Below are 19,621 nucleotides of genomic sequence, written 5' to 3'. Positions count from 1 at the left end.
GTTCAGTTCTATCTTTAAAATAATTTTTCTCACTCATATGCTTAGTTAAAAGATTCGAAAAAATTGTTTTTATCATTTTTTCAAAATATGACAGCAATTTTCGAAAATAAAAAAATTGCACCTCTAGATAATAAAAAAACGAAGAGGTGAGTTTTTTTTTTTTTTCGTTTCAACGATTTGTTCAAAAATTATGACGTGCTAAAGTTTTTTTTCGATTTTCAAAAAAAAAAACCAAGGCGCCCTTAAATAATAGTGTCATCAAGAAAGTAATACAATATGAAGTTATTCCGATCATTTGAAATGTCAGGTTAGCTTGCTAAAAATTTTGTTTTTGAATAAATCCAAAACAGTGAGCTAAAAAAAAAAAAATTGCTAGCATATCTAGTTTATTTCAATAGAATTCTATTCCATTCATTTAATTGTATATAATTCAAATTGTTCAAAAGATATCCGCAGTCAAATATTTTATTTTTCGTTTGTCTGCTAACTTCAGGCTCATGAAAATATGGTCTTCATTCCACATAACTTAAGCATTTCCCATTTTCGTCAGTTTCATTTTATTGTGAACAAAATAACCTGTAAATTTCACAGCTACTTTATATTTTAAAAGTATTTCTTTTATTATTTATGATGTTTCAATCGTACCTGTACGTCCTATAATTATAACTGGTCTTGCCATCGTAACAGTGATTATAATTATGATCTCAAACTAATTAAATTTTCTATACTTTGTTTACGTGAAGGTTAGTTTGGTAGATTACCTATATAATGTTTCAAAAAATTAACTATCTGAAGTTCTGTATCGAGAATAGTCCTTGGTTTTTTTTACCCTCACTCTTAGAAAACGAGCCTAATTTCATATCTTGACTCTACATTAACATGTATCACAAGATATGTATGTATGAAACTTTTTATATAAATTAATTAAAAAATCTACCATCCACTTCGGCTGCCGAATGGCCTTTTTTTTCGTATTGATTTTCAGACAGGTACAAATTATTTAATCTGTTAAATTTTATGTAGCTTTTACACCACCGCTATGTCAACGAAAGAAAATACGTTCGCTGGATTGGCGTTACAATAAGTCAAAAAATGTCTTAGAAAATTATATAAAAAATTCAGTGACTTCTAGAAATTCCGATTCAAAGTCTTATTGAATTGGACTACACGGAGAGAAAAATATCGTCAGATTAAGTATACGTATCGCTATTCTGACGATACGCCGTATAGCCAATTCAGCTATACAGAGTATCCTCACAGTGGATCGTCAAAATGACGATCCATATCCTTATTTTAGGCATTTTATGAATCGCTGACATGACTATTGCGCAAACTCTGTATTTAGGCATCCGGCAACCGAGAACGATGATACGTATAGCCAATTTAGCTATACGGATCCTCACGCTGGCAATATAGATACTTATATCAACGAAACTACATATCGTTACAAAGACTATTCGTCGTATTGTTAAATTAAATAAACGAATACTTAACCTAACCCAAAAACGTATCTTTACTTTAATGATACTATAGATTATTAAATTAATATGAGAGTATTCTTAAATTAGGTATACGAATCGTTATTCTGACGATACGTCATTTGAGGATACATTGGATAGTCATTCTGGCGATATTTTTTTCTCCGTGTAGGTCCCAGCGCCTTATATTTCTCTGTGGTACGAAAATTATTTTTATAGGAGTACAATGATTATTTTTTACCGATAGTGAATGTAGCCAAGTTTCCATTACTCACGCATTATTAGCAGATTAAATTAATTCATTGTTATTAAAAACATGGAGCGTTAACAAAGTATTAAATAAATTGACTAAATATGATTCAACGGTCAATTTATTTCGATAGGTATAAATATATTTCAACCCTACTTTTTTTATTTTTAATTTTAGCGCACATTTGGTCAGAATTTGAAAAATATTGTTAATTATCCAGAAGAAAACAAAAATGACACCGATTGACGGAGTAATTGCATGTGACTTTATCGAAGTAAAAACTGGCGATTATTTCGCTTCATTAATTACAATCTACATAGTGGGTTGTATATTTTTTCATTCTTACCTTGAACAAATTTTATAATTTGTTCGTACTGTTCTCGAGCTTGTCCTTCTTTCACTAAATCAATCTTATTTTGTAGTATAACAATATGTTTTAACTTCATGATTTCGATAGCTGCTAAGTGCTCCGATGTTTGCGGTTGAGGGCATGATTCGTTGCCCGCTAAAAAAATAATGTGTACTTATAAGCAATTGAATTTTTGGTAATAAGTAATTATTGCTTATTAAATAATTGTTCAATTAATTACCAATTAATAGTAGTGCTGCATCCATAACAGCAGCACCGTTAAGCATTGTAGCCATTAAAATATCGTGACCAGGACAATCAACAAATGAAACGTGTCGTACTAATTGAAATCGTCCTGAACAAGCCGGTCGGAAACAAGGAAATGAATCGTCTTTGCTAGATCCACCGGAAATGTAACAAGTCGGACGTGGACATTTTGAGTTATCGCACTGATAAATTTTTGCATTCGCATAACCTAAAAATGATTAATTTTCAAAATTATTTGTTAGCCACCAAAAGCATCTTGTACGCCTCGGTCGACACATGTTATAATACTATTTAATCATTGATAAGTATAAAAAATGCCATCTGGCAGCCAGAATGGAAGGTAGATTTTTCGAAAATTTTCAGCACCTCCCTGACTTTTCGCTAGCTCGCGCTTAGTTTAAAACGAAGGCGGCTCTTTTTCATTTTTACTAAGGTTGAAGATCAGTTTTTCAATCCGAGATCCTTGATCCGCGATTCAAATATTGTTCTCGAATTGATAAACTGACTTTGAGTAAACATGGTTAGAAACGAAAATATACACACGTAATAAAATATGTATTGATGAAAACTTACACAATTCATAAAAAATTCGGGATTTATGAATTCATTAAAATTATCAAAAACGGCGCAAGCAAATACTTAGAAACTTCTAAATGAAAATTTAAATATTAAGCTCAAAGATTTCTCATGGAATTGGTAAAGAATAATGATAGATTATTAAACAAATAGTTAAATAACAGTTAAAATTTATATATTCATTTATTATTATAATAAATTTGAATACGAGAGAAGTTAAACAGGCATATGACATCGGTGAGACATGGTTGACTCGCACCGCCACGTTCACACATTTATATATATAGACTTTGAAAATATAAAATAGTTGTAAAGTTTACAGATTATTTTGTTCACAACGAAATAGAACTGACGAAATTAGATTATAATGGGAAATCCATAAGTTATCCAGAATCAAAATCATATTTTCTAATTTTCTTGATGATGACCAAACTTTCAAAGATATCAAATTATTGGAAGAAAAAATCGTAAAAACTTCGAACAGCCATAATTTTTAAACAAATAGACCGATTTAGCCCATCTGCGAATTTGATGAAGATAATCGCCTATAGAATAAATGTAGAAAATTTCATTAGGATCCGATAAGAATTGTAGGTGTAATCGTGAAGACAAAATTGGTTATATATATATATATATATATATATATATATATATATATATATATATATATATATATATATATATATATATATATTAGGGTGGGCCGAAAATCCGCTTTTATTAAAATTTTATTATCAATACCAAAAATATTTTTCTTTGTACAAAAAAAAATTTTTTCGGAAAACAAAAAAAATTTTAGGTCGATATCTTAGACTCGCCAAATCCCGCTAAAGTTACAAGTTGTTTAAAATTTTTTTTCCAACTTATTTTGATCGGAAATTTAATTCTCTACAAAAAAAGGTCCTACAATAAAATTACGTTAAGTTGATAGTTACTGAGATAATTGCAATTTTGCTTTAAAAAAACCCATACAGGAGCTGCCAGAGTTGAACAACGGGCCCCTACTTGGCCCAGCACTGGGGAACCTAGCTTTGGCACACCTATATTGGCCCAGGCTTGGGCCAGGACTGGGTAACCTAGCCTTGGCCGTCCAATGGCAAGCCAGACTTGGGCCAAGACTGGGTAACCTAGCCTTGGCCGTTACAATGATTACCCGGGCTTGGGCCAAGACTGGGAAACCTAGCCTTGGCCGTCCAATGGCAACCCAGACTTAGGCCAAGACTGGGTAACCTAGCCTTGGCCATCCAATGGCAAGCCAGACTTGGGCCAGGACTGGGTAACCTAGCCTTGGCCGTTACAATGATTACCCGGGCTTGGGCCAAGGTAGGATTACCCAAGTTTGGATATACCCATGGTTTATACAAGTAGATCATATAAATGTACCAGTTCAACGTTAGTAGGTTCGTCCAGTAGCTACCGTTTGGACCCAGTAATCAGAAGGACGGCAGTTCGCGCCCAGAGTCCAGCAGAATTTCCACCGAATTTTTTTCACATCATTTACCTCCCTTAAATAATTAAAACGTTAATGATCATGAATTCTACGAGGTTAATAATAATAAATTTTTTTTAATTAAATTTATTCGTTTCCTGGAAGCCTGGGCCAGGTCTGGCAATCAAGCATGGGCCAGGTCTGGTAACCAAGCATGGGCCAGGTCTGGCAACCAGGCTTGGCCCGAGATTATCATTCCAGGCTTCTACCAAAGCTGGGCCAAGACTGGCTTGCAAGCCTGGCCCAAGGTTCTACAAAGTTGGGCCAAGTCTGGGCCAAGCTTGGGCCCGTGTTACTTTCCTCTCTGGGAAGGAATTTTTCAAGATATTATTACTTTTTCAGGGTGAAAAATAAATTTTATGATAAAAAATTAATAGGAAATTCAATTTTCTACAAAACAGACAATAAAAATTTATTCAAAGTTGATAGTTACAAAGATAATAGCGATTTTTGGTGAAAGCCCCTAAATACCGAGAAATGTGACTATCTAAACATAAAACTGCCAGTTTCTGAATAACTATAAATTTCAAGTTTTTACCACAAGGCCAATTTTGTAAGAAATTTGATTTTCTATGAAATTTATTTGATAAAATTCATATTTTACCCTGAAAAAGTGATAATATTTTGAAAAATTATATTTTTTAGAACAAAATTGCAAATATCTCAGTAACTATCAACTTAACGTAATTTTATTGTAGGACCTTTTTTGTAGAGAATTAAATTTCCGATCAAAATAAGTTGGAAAAAAAATTTTAAACAACTTCTAACTTTAGCGGAATTTGGCGAGCTTAAGATATCGACCTAAAATTTTTTTTGTTTTCCGATAAAATTTTTTTTTGTACAAAGAAAAATATTTTTGGTATTAATAATAATAATTCAAAAAAAGCGGATTTTCGGCCCACCCTAATATATATATATATATATATATATATATATATATATATATATATATATATATATATATATATTAGGGTGATTCGTTTTGAACGACTATTTTTTTTTTCACTCCCACTTAAAAATAGTGTTATAGACATTGAAAAAAAAAATTCCCTGCAAGTTTCAGCCCTTACTTTTAATTTAAAGTACTTTATATTTGATTTTGAAGTTTTCCCATTTAAAATACATAGGAAAGTTGGGATTTTTTTTTTAATTCTCAATAACTCAGCCGCATTTCAAGTTATCGGGTCGCCGTTTGCGGCATTTTGTAGGTAATTTAATACTCTTCAAAAGTCTCATTAATGATTTTACTCGGACTCTAATTGTTTTTTCTGTATTGGTTCTGAAAATAATTTTTTTAATAATAATTTGGGTTTTTAGTTGATATTAACTAAATAACGAAATTTACAGAAAAAATGCAGGTAACGATTTTTTAGGAAATTTTATTCGCTACAAAAAAGGTCCTCTTAGTTAAGTGGCTCAAGTTCTTCGTTCACATGATATAGGGATTTTAGTAATTTTGTAGATAAAATATTTGTCAAAAAATTCCAACAAATGCTATTTCATTTCAATTTTAAATCAGTAAATAATTTTCCTTTCAGTAATTTATTCCAGTCATTAAAATCAGAAGGGGTCAAATTGATGAACTTCGGAAAAATTTTTGACCAATATTTTATTTACAAAATTACTAAAATTCCTATATCACGTGAACGGAGAACTTAAGCCACTTAACTAAGAGGACCTTTTTTGTAGCGAATAAAATTTCCTAAAAAATCGTTACCTGCACTTTTTCTGTAAATTTCGTTATTTAGTTAATATTAACTAAAAACCCAAATTATTATTAAAAAAATTATTTTCAGAACCAATACAGAAAAAACAATTAGAGTCCGAGTAAAATCATTAATGAGACTTTTGAAGAGTATTAAATTACCTACAAAATGCCGCAAACGGCGACCCGATAACTTGAAATGCGGCTGAGTTATTGAGAATTAAAAAAAAAATCCCAACTTTCCTATGTATTTTAAATGGGAAAACTTCAAAATCAAATATAAAGTACTTTAAATTAAAAGTAGAGTCCGTGGTCTTGGCAGAGTGGAACCAGGTTTCAACTGATATCCAGAAGGATGCGGGTTCGAGCCCCAGTAATGGCAAATTAAAAGTAAGGGCTGAAACTTGCAGGGAATTTTTTTTTTCAATGTCTATAACACTATTTTTAAGTGGGAGTGAAAAAAAAAATAGTCGTTCAAAACGAATCACCTTAATATATATATATCGACATACTAGGGTGTGCGATTTTGAGGCGACTTTTTTTTCAACAAAAAAACAGGCTGAAAACTCGAGGAAAGGTAAGAAAAGAATCCTGTTAAAAGCGAGAGAGCTCTTAATATTAATATTTAGAGGTGCCTATTTCTAATTTTCCATTTCCCATTTAAATAACCTTGGAAACAATTATTTTCATTTTTTTATTTTTCTTGTTCGGCATTCGCATCTCATATAAAGAAGTCCATAGCATATTATTGTAGAGAATTTAACGCCCTATAAAAAAGGTCTCTTATCATTTTTTGATAAATCCATCCATTCGAAAGCTAATGGAGCTGAAAGTCAAATCTATAATAAATTTCTAGATCTTTTTACTTTTCCAGCAAAACTATCAGACTTATCAAAAAATGTCATAGAATCTTTTTTAAAGACAATTTTCTAGTTATTTTCATTTTAATGTTAAGTTCTCAGAATAGATTCGAAGACTATTAATTTTACGAGCTTGGCATTAAAATGAAAATAACTAGAAAAAAATGCGGAATTTCAAAAAACTTCACTAAGAATAATTTGTAGGGAATAAAATTGTCTTTAAAAAAGATCCTACGACATTTTTTGATAAGTCTGATAGTTTTGCTGGAAAAGTAAAAAGATCTGGAGATTTATTATAGATTTGACTTCCAGTTTCGATAGCTTTCGAATGGATGGAAAGAGTGGTATTTTTGAACCCTACTGATCCAATTATGATAGTTTATGATAAAATTCCTTAAAAAATCGACCATGAGGACAAATACAATAGTTAGATTTTCAAAAAATCTACCTAAAATAGTATGATAACGAAATATTTTAGGCTTGAAATCTTAAAAAAAAAAAATCTGTCTATCGGTTGACCCTGCGGGCCCGCCCCAAAACTTCCCGTTGTTTTCGAGCTCCTTGAACTCGAAAACATTGTCGTGACTACATTTTCGAGCTCGAAAATACTTTTTAGTGCCATTGTTTTCGAAAGAAACCGTTTTTTGAGGTGGTTAAGGCGGTGATCGACGCGTTTTATAAAGTTCTAGAGCTGATCAGATTTTAGAATTGATCGGATGAGTCACTTCAAAGATAATCGAAGGAAATCGTTTTTTACCATTTCTTTCTTTAACGATATCTCTCGAACAATTTGACCGATTGAAATGGTCAAGGCGGCGATCGACGCCTTTTATAAAGTTCTAGAGCTTCCTAGGACCTCAAAACGTCGACATCTGATGAAAACTTGATTTTCGAAAATCAGGGTAAAAACAATAACTCCCCTAATTTTTGAAAATTTATAATTTTCTTAGCGGGAAGTTAAAAATCAAAAAATTGTCAATTGTCTAATAACTTCTGTATCATGATAAAATGTCATGTGTTGTCGCAACGTGTGGTGGCATTTCTGTCACTAAAAATACAATCACGTCATTAGATACAGAGAGCAAAATTAAATAAAGTCACTGGTTATGACATCTTATTAATACGTTAAGATAGTAACTTTAATAAGTTAAAACTGTACAGTTATAGCAGTTATAGCACAAGTGTGTTATAAGTCAGGCTGAATATATTTGAGGTTTCCGATGACTCACAGCGCTTGAAAATTAAACTTTCAAAGCAGGTGTTGCAAAAAATATATTATAACATAATTTTATGCAAGTTACACCATAAGAAGAAATACGATAGTCGGATTTCAGTAAAATCTATTTAAGAAACAGGGGTAACGACTAAATTTTTTATTGTTTTTTATTATTTTTGAAATTTATAATAATAGTAATAGTAATAATGATAATGATAATAATAATAATAATAATAATAATAATAATAATAATAATGAGAATAATAATAATAATAATAATAATAATAATGATAATAATCCTCATCATATTTTCATCTTAACAGTTACTAAGTAGAACAAATTATGCTAATTCATGTTAAACAATCAAATTGAATTCATTTTTTTCTTTTTCTAATTTCAATCACTCTCCAATTCTTTAACGAAATGTTAAACGTAATAGTTATAAATTCTTTTAAACTTTTTATTTTTGTTCATTTAATTAATTGCAGACACAAAAGTTAAACAAACCTATCAAGATATTCGAGCATTAGCATCAACACTTAATGGCATTATTGAGTAATAATTTAACAGTGTAAAAAATTATTTATTATTTCATCAAAACATTTGCGCGCATTACACAGTATGAATTTTTTAAGAAAATTAAAAGAAAGAATAAAAAAAAGTTGTTTTTTTCACGTTAAAAAAGATATTGTCTACAACATTTAGCACCACATTGACATCGAGTACGATTTTTAATTTTATCATCGTCGTCATTATTATACAATGATGGTAATTCTAAACGTTGTCTCCATAATGAATCACCGCTACAACTACCTCCGCCAATACCTGAATTATTTCCATCTTTGAAATTATCAATAACTCTACTGCTTGCTTCACGCATATAGTCAAAGGTAATTTCTTCATTAATAAAAATATCACGTGTAGCAAACAATGCTAATTTAGGCAAGTTAGGATCAAGACAATCAATCCATACTCCATAGACAGCGGCATTTGGATCACATGAGTGATTAATAAAATGTGATATGTTTCCATAAATTGCCGCGTCAACAGTGTAAGGGCAGTGTTCAGATTCATTGTAATCCAGATCAAATAAATAAGTACGCCCAGCTGCATCATACTCTTTCCCACGTTTTTCAGCTTCCTCATTTGTTATAACTTCGCCCACATATTGCGTTATGAATGTACCTTTTTTAATGTGTTTCGTTGTTTTAACACCCCACCCACGGCCATTTGTACGAAATATACATAGATTTAGATGTGAGCCACGTTGAACAACTCGATTTGGACATTTTTCGCTACAACGACAACGTTTGTTGCATTCGTAAATTGGTGTACCAGTTGGTACACGTACACGACATGAACTTGTGTAAGGAAATAAACTGTCATTTTGTTGAAAACAACACGCACTATTAGCATTACATGATACACATTCACATCCGATTGGTGGTTCATCTGGTATAGTAACACCAGCTCCAGGTAAATAGTCTTCTATATAAAAAAAATCCGTCGGTGCTGATTCTAAATCAACATTATTTTCAATTTCAATGATCGGTTTACCATTTGTTAAACTATTTATTTCACGTTTCCAATCTTTAAGCGAATCCAATTGTTCACGACGCGCTGTACAGTACATCATATTTAAAATTCCAGTTTTTATTTTTTCAGTTATTTTTTTAATATCCATTATATTTGTTACTTCTTTAACAATATTTCCATTGTTCATCTTATTTTTCGTGACTTCTTCAATATTACCTGCATTTTTCGCAACGTTGTTAGGTAAATTGTTTACATCACCATCCTCATTACTCATATAATTATTAATTTTTAAATATAATTTGCAATTGCTAATTAATTCATCGTTATTGAAATTAAGATTGTTTACTGTACGACTACGCTTAATCAATTGTTTCATGTAGTTTTCGACATCCGCAGTTGTAGGATAAAAATTCTCTAGTTCACGAAATTTGTTGAGTAAATCGATTTGATTTTTTTCATAAGCTTCAATTAAAGCAGAACAATCAGTTAAATTGGTTACTGGTTCCCATGTATTATGATCCGATGACCAATTTTTCCATTTTATATAATAAATAACTTCGTTGTCTTTTATTTTTTTATCTAAAATTTTTTCAACTTCATAAATATTTGTTTTCTTTGCAGTTTTTCTTTTGTTTTTACCAGATTTTTTTTTTGATTTTAAACCTTCTTTCACAGAGTTTGCTGTAATCAATTTTTTGCATGCAAGTTTGCTTATGTCTTCTAGAAAAACGCAACATTGTTTAAGTTGGATATTTTGAATGATGGGCTCAATTGTTTCGGACATTGTTGGTGATGGAGATGGAGTCGGTGCTGGTGTTAATGGATCAATTATAAGTAACTGATTGTTTATTTTGTTTGGATCGGTGGTAGCTGGAGTCGTTACATCAAGATGGGAACGTTTTGGCGCCGGTGGTGGTGGAGTTATACTTGATCTTGAACTTGATCGTGTACGTTTGGAAGATAATGGCGGCATATCACTTGTATCATCTTGTCCAGGTACATCTGCCAATTCGCCAGTTGTCTCAGCTGCACGTGCTTCTGCAATGCCAAACATTGAAAATTGGCGTCATTCTTTTTTGTTTCATAGTTTTTTTTCTTTTCAAGTTTTTTTTTTTTTGTATTTTTTGTCTTTGTTTTAAGTTATCCCTGCACACACCGGCTGCCAGTTTTATTTCGATTTATATATTTATGCATATATATTTTTATATTGTTTATTGGTAATTATAATTTTTAGCACTTTGATGGAAATCATTTGAATCCTCTTCAAAATCTTCGTAGAAATATTTTTTAACGCTTTTAAACATAAGTTTCAAAAGCTTACAAATAATTTTACGAGGGGTATTATAAATATTAAAAAATTTTATAAGAAATAATTATAATTAATTACTTATTGGAAATTACTGCAATTTGTGATAGTGTTAAAACAAACTATGAACGATTAAGTAACAATAATAATGGTTCAATTGATATTTTAAGTTCATCTTTTTTCCTTTCTTTTATATTTAATGTACCTAAAGATCGGAACGTTTTTTGCGCAATGGAAAAAAAAAATTGGAAAGTAAATAATCTATTGGATGACTGAATTTCTGAAATATTTTGCATTTAGATGCTGTTTTGTCAGCCGAAAATCTTAGGCCACCCCCAACCTCTGGAACTACCCCTTAAGTAGCCAATTTACATAATTTTTTTTTTTTCATTTTCATTGCGCGAAAAACGTTCTGATCTTCAGGTTTATTATATTTATTTTAAATGAATAATTGATGATTCAATTAATGGATTAAAATGAAAAAAAAATGACTTACCGAGTTTGATAGTGATATTACGTTCAAGTTCATTCTTGAAACGTACAGTTTGAACGCCAGATATTGCTTTGACAATTGTCGATTTTCCGTGAGCTACATGACCGATTGTGCCTGGGATTTTACATAAAAATAAAATTATTATTTGATTATTTAGATCTAGTAGATATAATTACATAATGAAATTTTATAAACGAATTTTCCGATTACATAAATAAATGCGGTTTTCATTACACGAATTGAAATTTTATTGTTATTCGAATATAATGCTCATGTAAAAGATTTTAATGATATTTATTGTTATTTTAAGGTATATTTTTGTATGGTTCATGTACTGTATATATTATGAATAACCAATTATCATTTTAGAGAGGTATATTTACATACTTTTCAAGTATTATTTATAGTAAGCAAACACGTTAGAGAAGAGCATTAAATATTAAAATTAAAGAAGTTAATTTGGAAAATAGTACATAAGTAAGTGTGATATAATAAGCAAAAGCTCAAGACACACGGGAGGTAGTTTGCAAATTAAGTGATCACTTTCGTTGACTATCAAAGTGATAGTTGTAATTTACTTTATTTTATAGTTCATTTTTATGAAAAATGTGTTTTGTTCAATTAAACAACGTAAGAAACATCAATTATCGTTTAAAGGTGTTCATACTGATGTCATAATTATAGTAGATAGCGATTTTATATATTTTAATGGGGATATAATTAGTGTTGTAATAAATGACAAAACTACAGTAGTGAAACTTTGTTAATAATTAATATGGCGTTAAAATTATTAATCTAATAAACGAAGGTTTATTATTTTAAAATAACGACAACTGGCTCAGGAAATATTTTTAACAGACAAATTAAAAAAAAAAAAACTTTTTATAAAATTTTATTTTTCGAGAATTCTTTTGAAATTGGTCACAAAATGAATTTTTCTAAAATCTCTACTTTCAAAGAAGGTCATATTGTTTTGAAATCTAGTGAATCAGTGAAAATGGGCATCGTATTTAAAACTATCAACGTATTTTCTAAAAGCCCAATTTTCCTGATGGATTTTTCGTGGTAAGTTAAAAATGAATTATTTAATCAAATTAAATAAATATGGTCTTATTTTTATCTCTACTACACTGGGAAATTATTCTTAATCGAAATGTTATGATACCATAGTAAAGTCGGACCATGTTAGTCACTTAACGGAAATTAAGACAAATTACAAAAATGACCATATAGCCATAGTCATTTTTAATACATGTTTAATCGAATTTTCGTTAGGTGGCCAACATAATCCAGCTTAACGATGACAATATAGCATTTCCAACAAGAACAATTGCTCCGTGTAGTTTGTCGCTAATAAGAGCTACGATTATAATAATTAAACGATATTGGAAGTTAAGAACACCATTCGTTTTGCAATTAAAAATAAAAATATTTTTCTAGTTTGCCTTTGTTACCGGATTAATAGGTACACTTCCTTAAATTTATTTAAAAAAACGTTTAATAATTTTTTCCATTGTGAAAAATTAAAAATCAATAACTAAAAAATTCCTTCCGACAAAGAATGCACATGTTACATGAGTTATCATAAACCAATAATATATATAAAGGTTCAAAATATTTCAATAAAACAAACTTTTAAAAATGGGTTGAGATGACTACATTGCTTTTAATAATTTTTTAACACTTTTATTCGCTCTACCGAATATATAACTCTCATAAATATTTAAAACCCCTATTATTATATTAATCTATATTATGGATTATAAGTTTTTTTCTTTTTAGACTATAAGTAACAAAAATTAAATTTTTTCATAATTACAAAAGAATATTCTGTCTGCTCTAAGCGGAACACTAACAGTTTGTATTTTCGTATATTACTTTATCAGTTAATATTATGTACCTGAAGATCGAAACGGTTTTCGCGCAACGATAATGAAAAAAAATGCACGTAATTTGACTGTTTAAGAGTGACTTAAGGTGTAATTCCGAAGATTGGAGGTGGCCTGCAATTTTAGCTGATATCCTAGTACCGATGCGAAACATTTCAGAGATCTAGATCTAGTAAACTTTTTACTTTTCATTTCGTTTCGCGAAAAACGTTTCGATCTTGATGTACATTTAACATTTTAATCAATAAAATTTAAATCCCATTTTTTATGCTAAATGAAAACTTAATATTTCATAAAAATTCATGAAAATCGATCTAGAGAAAATAAAAATCTAATAGAAATACATGTAATGACGATACATTATCTCTTTAGATATTTATTTCAAATCTGATTAGTACCCATCATATTTTAATGATAAAAATGATATAGGTAGTAATTAAAAAAATTTCAAGACATTTTTAAAACTATCACCAGACAAATAATAAGTTGTCGACAAGCCACATAACGCTTTTTGTACATCAATTAAAAATTAAGTTAATTATCGTGGAAAGTTTGGATCACTTATAAATATAAATATACATATAAAAATTATTATAATTTTTATTACCAATATTAATCGTTGCCTGACGACTGATGACTTCAGCTGACAAAGCTGTTAGCTTACTCGTATCCTGAAATATAAATTTTAATTATAAGCAAGTACAACAATAATCTATTAAAATAAAAAAAGAGTTTGCCAATAAATTTTAGATAGTAATATAAATGTTATAATCTGAAATTTTTAAGGTTAAAAAGTATGAAAAACAAAAAACAATTGAGAAACAGAAATTGAAAGTTCCTTGGATGATTTAAATAATTATTAAGTAGGAGAATGAATTAATAATTGAAAAAAAAAACATTACCAACGTAGCTAAATTCTGCTGCGTTTTGTGTTGTACTGCTACACCTTCATCACCACCCATTATTTTATGATTCTTTTTTAATATTCAAGATATATATCTATAGTATATATAAAAATGAAAAGAACGCGTTACTCTAGTGAGAAATAAGCTTTTTTCATGGATAAAAAAAAATGTTATTATTAATTAATTTTAGCACTGAACACAATTTAAACTATTTTATGGTCAAACTAATAGTTATTAATTTAATAATCTGATGCAATATTTCGCTGCGTTCATAATGCTGATACCGTATATACGATTTTCACAGACTATTCCGATTTCCAGCTTGCTTTAAGACCAAGAACGCTAGCAGAGAGAGACAGATGTTATAAGAGATAGGGAATGATGCATATGAAAACGGATGCTATAGCAGTTTCAAGAAGGCAGTCTCATTCGGTTATCGTCGGCTTTCCGAGTTTTACACTCGTTGGCGCATGCGCATTTCCTTAATAATCATAGAAGGGGTAAAAAACGAATGGAACTCTCTTTTCGGAACGATAATATATATTTTGCCGTTGTTTTTTGATGCGGAAGTTTAGTAGATTTTAACGCCATCTCTGAAATCTTAAATGGCGCCAAATGGTATATGATGTAGAGGTGGTAGAAGTAGAATCCGTGGCACTCGTGGCAAAGAGCAAGACGTGTCCACAACGGTAAGAAAAGAAATCTTTACCACTTGACTTGACTACGCTAGTGTTGTTAAAATTAGCGCGACTTATTTAAAACACATTAACATTAAAAATCTGAAAAACGGTTGACTCTGTGGGCCAACCCTAAAACTTCCGGCCGTTTTCGAGTTCAGAGAGATTTTTGCGGTAATCGAAAGTGTTTGTTGAGACTTAGACTTGATCTAACTTAGAAACAAATTGGTAGAGAAATTTATAAGGTAATGCAACAAAAACCTAAGAATAAATTTTTTTTTGATTTTCATTTTCCGTATAACTCGTAAACTACTAGACTGATCGAATTCAAAATCTTTTGAGATTTAAGTCTTGATGAGCCCTTTCGATTGCCGCGAAGCACGTTCAAATCGGTTGATTCGTTCTAAAGATATTGTACGACAAAAATTAGTTTACACAAACACACACACACACACACACTTAAGATCGGACCAAAACCAATGATTTCCCTTATTTGGAAATTTTAAATTTTCATAACGAATAGTAAAAAAAGTATTCAAAAATACAAACATTATTTTCACATTGATTTCATTTTTATTACTAAATCCGGATTTTTACAAGTATCTTATAATGGGTAAATCGTTTAATAATTGAACAGCAATTTTATATATGGGCATTTGACACCAAATCGACCACTTTTGAATCCGACGCCTTTAAATTTGGCTGTAAATTTTTCCTCTTTTTCTACCCCATTAAAAACGTTTCTCATAATTTTTTCAAATTTTTTCACCCAACCAAAAAAAAAGTTATAAATTTTTGAAAAAATGGCTTTTTTTATTTTAAATAGCTATAACTTTTTCACAATTCGACTGATTGGGACGTTTCCGAGTCGAAATCTCAAACGTTCGTTGAACGTTTTAAACGTTAAAAACGTGAATACAACGTTTCAGGCGTTAAAAACGGGAATTCAACGTTTCAGGCGTCAAAAACGGGAATACAACGTTTCAAACGTTGGAAACGTGAACCCAACGTTTCAGACGTTAAAAACGCGAAGATAAAGTTATAAACATTAAAAACTTAAATACGGTAATTGATTATTGTTATCTTTAAATGCAAATTATGGCTCATTAAATTGGTAATCTTCTATGAATTTTGATTCCTATTGAAATAACACGTGCTTGGATTCAAGCCGGTACAGTATTAAAAATACTCTCAATCCCGACTAGAATTTCTTCCTGATTATATATTCTCTATAGCCTCATTATATATTCTCTATAGCTGGGGCGAATTTGGCCACTAAAAATATTCGAAAATAATAATTTGTTTTTTAATTGATAAAATTTTTTAAATAAAGCAAAATTATCTGTAATTTAAAAAATCAACAAACACGTTTTTTGGGTTAAAAATAATGACAAATAAATATAGAATCATTATTTTTTATTAAATAACAATTAGTAATTTAACTAGTCGTGGGGGAACGATTTATTACACCTTAAATGATTTTTTTTGAGTAATATAAAACTAAAAATCGTTGCCAAGAGAAAGAAAGACATTTTTAATGATGAACACATAAAAAAAAAAAAAAAAAAAAATTTAATTATTTTTTAGAGGGGGCCTCTGTCTCTCCCCCCAAAAATTTTTTTTTCGAAATTTCGGCAAAATGTCCTTAAATTTGTTCGAAATAGGAAAAAAGTAAAGTGGTCTGATGGTTTAATGCCACAAAAAGTAATAATCGGCTTATAAGGGTAGTTTCGTTACTCGTCGAAGGATGGTGATTTTTATGTTGCCTCGACATTCGAGGAGAATCTTTTTACTTTTGTAGTATTTTATTCTTACTATCCCCGTTAGATGATTAAAAATAATCAAATGTCGGAAAGTATTGTTTTTAGTCAGATTTTCGAATATCGAGTTTTCATCAACTCTTAATGTTTTAATTTGATGTTTCATCAACTCTTGAGGTTCATTTGTGTGGGTCTGTTTGCTCGGAAAGCTCGAAAATTTCTAAAAGCCATATTTTGAGGTCATAAAGGTTCAATAGTTACTGGTAGGTATATCCTTTACCAATTTGAACTCAAAAATAGTGGGAAGTTTCAGAGATGGCCTGCAGAGTCAACAATTTGTCGAATTTTTTTATTTCAAATTGAAACGTTCTATTTGCGTTTTCGATAAACGTTCAAAATGTTGAACCCACGTTTGGACTGATAATTACGCCCAAAACGTTGTATTCATGTTTATTATGTTTTAGACATTGCATTCACGTTTTCAACGACTGAAACGTTGTATTCCCGTTTTTAACGCCTGAAACGTTAAAGTCCCGTTTTTAACGCCTGAAACGTTGAATTCCCGTTTAAAACGTTTAAAACGTTCAACGAACATTTGAGATTTCGACTCGGGTTTTTTTTTTCAAAATTTTTTATTTTAAATTCATTGTTTTTTTGTAGATTTTTGGAAAACATCAAAAATTTTTCGATGTTTACCATTTTTGATTTTTGATTTTTTTTTTTCATATAAAACTTTAACATTTTCTGCAAATTCTCAAATTTTTTCAGAGTGATGTTTTTTCGATTTATATTTTTTATTCCCGATTGAAAAACAAAAATTTTTTTAACTAGCCTTATTTCTCATAACACCATGCTTCAAATTTTTGAGAGTGCTCAGAGAACTTTCAAATTTGGAAAAAAAAATCTGGGCGTTGGTTAACCCTGCGGGCCAGCCCCAATACTTCCCACTGTTTTCGAGCTCAAGGAGCTTAAAAACAGTACTGTGAATATATTTTCGAGCTCGATAATGCTATTACCTGCGATTATTTTTTATGAGCTTTTCAAGCTCAACCAAGTTACGTTTTTTGCTAAAGTTTGACAAGATAAGAATCGAAAATTATTAATGGAAAAGCGGTTTTAAAATTTGTATTCTCGATTGTGTTCAATGAAATGAACGTATCGAGGCCAAAATCAATGTCAGTGATCAAAATCAAGATTTAAGTGAGTTTTGACTTAGGTCAGAGCAATAATGTATGAAATATCCGAGAAAAATATTAAAAACTGGGTTTTCTCTATTTCTTGCTGATAATATGATTTAAACTAAAGAACAAGTTAGATGTCATTATATGATGATCGACAGAGATTATAAAGAGAAAGAGTTGGTATGATTTCAGACACATTTAGTACATTAAATTTTGATTTATCCGGAAAAAATAACATTTTATGTTATTTTTTTAACTTTTCAGCGCCGATATCTTTTGAACTAATGAACCGATTTTGACGTTTGAGGTGGCAATCGGCGCGTTTTGTTGAATTCTAGAGCTGATAGAAATTTGAAATCGATCCGTTCAGCTGTTTCGAAGATATTTGAAAAAACCCGTTTTTCACCATTTTTTTCTCCAACGATATCTCTCGAACGCATTAACCGATTGAGATAGTTGAAGCGGCGATCGACGCGTTTTATCAAATTCTAGAGCTGATTAGATTTTGAAGTCGATCGTTCAAGTCGTTTCTGAGAAATCGCTAAAAAACTAAAAAAAAAATTTTTCTTTTTTCGTAATTCGCCAATATTTTCGAATCTACTTGATCAAATGATCTGAAATTTCCAGGAAAGTTGACGGCCGAGAGCTCTTTCAATTTCCACCTTAAACATCCAAATCGGTTCATTAGTTAAAAAGTTAGAAAGATTTTACACACACACACACACACACACACACACACACACACACACACACACACACACACACACACACACACACACACACACACACACACACACACACAAACATACGCTCGGACATCATTCTGAAAATAGTCAGAATAGCTTCCTAGGACCTCAAAACGTCGACATCTGATGAAAACTCGATTTTCGAAAATCGGGCTGAAAACAATAACTTCCTGAATTTTTGAAAATTTACAATTATCTTAGCGGGAAGTTAATAAAAACAATAAATTTCAATGGTAATCATCGAAATTATTAGAATCTTGTTAGAAAAATCAAGTTAAAAAATAGAAGGTCTTTCTGAATAATTTTTTTGTATTTTTTTCTGAAAACTACATTCAAAAACGAAAAAAATTAAAAAAAACAAGTTTTTGTTTGGTCCATTTTTGGACAAATGCTGGGAATTCAAAAGAAAATTCTTTTAACCATAAAATAATGAGTGTAGAAGAAATTGTTTTTTAATTTCCAGCATTTGTCCAAAAATGGACCAAACGAAAACTTGTTTTTTTCATTTTCTTCGTTTTTGAATGTAGTTTTTAGAAAAAAATAAAAAAAAATTATTCAGAAGGTCCATCTATTTTTTAATTTGATTTTTCTAACAAGATTCAAATTATTTCGATGATTATCATTTAAATTTATTGTTTTTATTTTTTTTTTCCAAATTTGAAAGTTCTCTGAGCACTCTCAAAAATTTGAAGCATGGTGTTATGAGAAATAAGGCTAGTTAAAAAAATTTTTGTTTTTCAATCGGGAATAAAAAATATAAATCAAAAAAACATCACTCTGAAAAAATTTGAGAATTTGCAGAAAATGTTAAAGTTTTATATGAAAAAAAAAATCAAAAATCAAAAATGGTAAACATCGAAAAATTTTTGATGTTTTCCAATAATTCACAAAAAAACAATGAAGATAGGTTGCAATAATTTGTTTGTATTTTTTTTCGA

General features: G+C 30.1%; 1 protein-coding gene across 2 annotated transcripts in view; it reads right to left on the bottom strand.

The window, feature by feature from the left end:
- LOC130677183 (eukaryotic translation initiation factor 2 subunit 3, Y-linked-like) overlaps positions 1–14,704 on the bottom strand; it is a 28,524-nt gene extending 13,820 nt beyond the window's left edge. The window contains exons 1-5 of one of the 2 annotated variants that reach the window (XM_057483830.1): positions 14,317–14,672; positions 14,022–14,085; positions 11,529–11,639; positions 2,319–2,552; positions 2,075–2,233 (exon numbers count right to left, since the gene is read on the bottom strand). In XM_057483830.1, coding sequence (XP_057339813.1) covers positions 2,075–2,233; positions 2,319–2,552; positions 11,529–11,639; positions 14,022–14,085; positions 14,317–14,376 — 628 coding nt within the window. In that variant the 5' untranslated portion in view covers positions 14,377–14,672. Of the gene's footprint in view, positions 1–2,074; positions 2,234–2,318; positions 2,553–8,483; positions 10,765–11,528; positions 11,640–14,021; positions 14,086–14,316 lie in introns of those variants that run through there. The other variant, XM_057483829.1, reaches the window with a different exon arrangement.
- Between the last annotated feature and the right edge of the window lie 4,917 nt (positions 14,705–19,621).

Source organism: Microplitis mediator, chromosome 11 (assembly GCF_029852145.1).
Source record: "Microplitis mediator isolate UGA2020A chromosome 11, iyMicMedi2.1, whole genome shotgun sequence".
Classification (NCBI taxonomy): Eukaryota; Metazoa; Arthropoda; class Insecta; order Hymenoptera; family Braconidae; genus Microplitis; species Microplitis mediator.
Note: the sequence above shows the minus strand (reverse complement) of the source record. Positions and strands in the feature narration are given on the sequence as shown.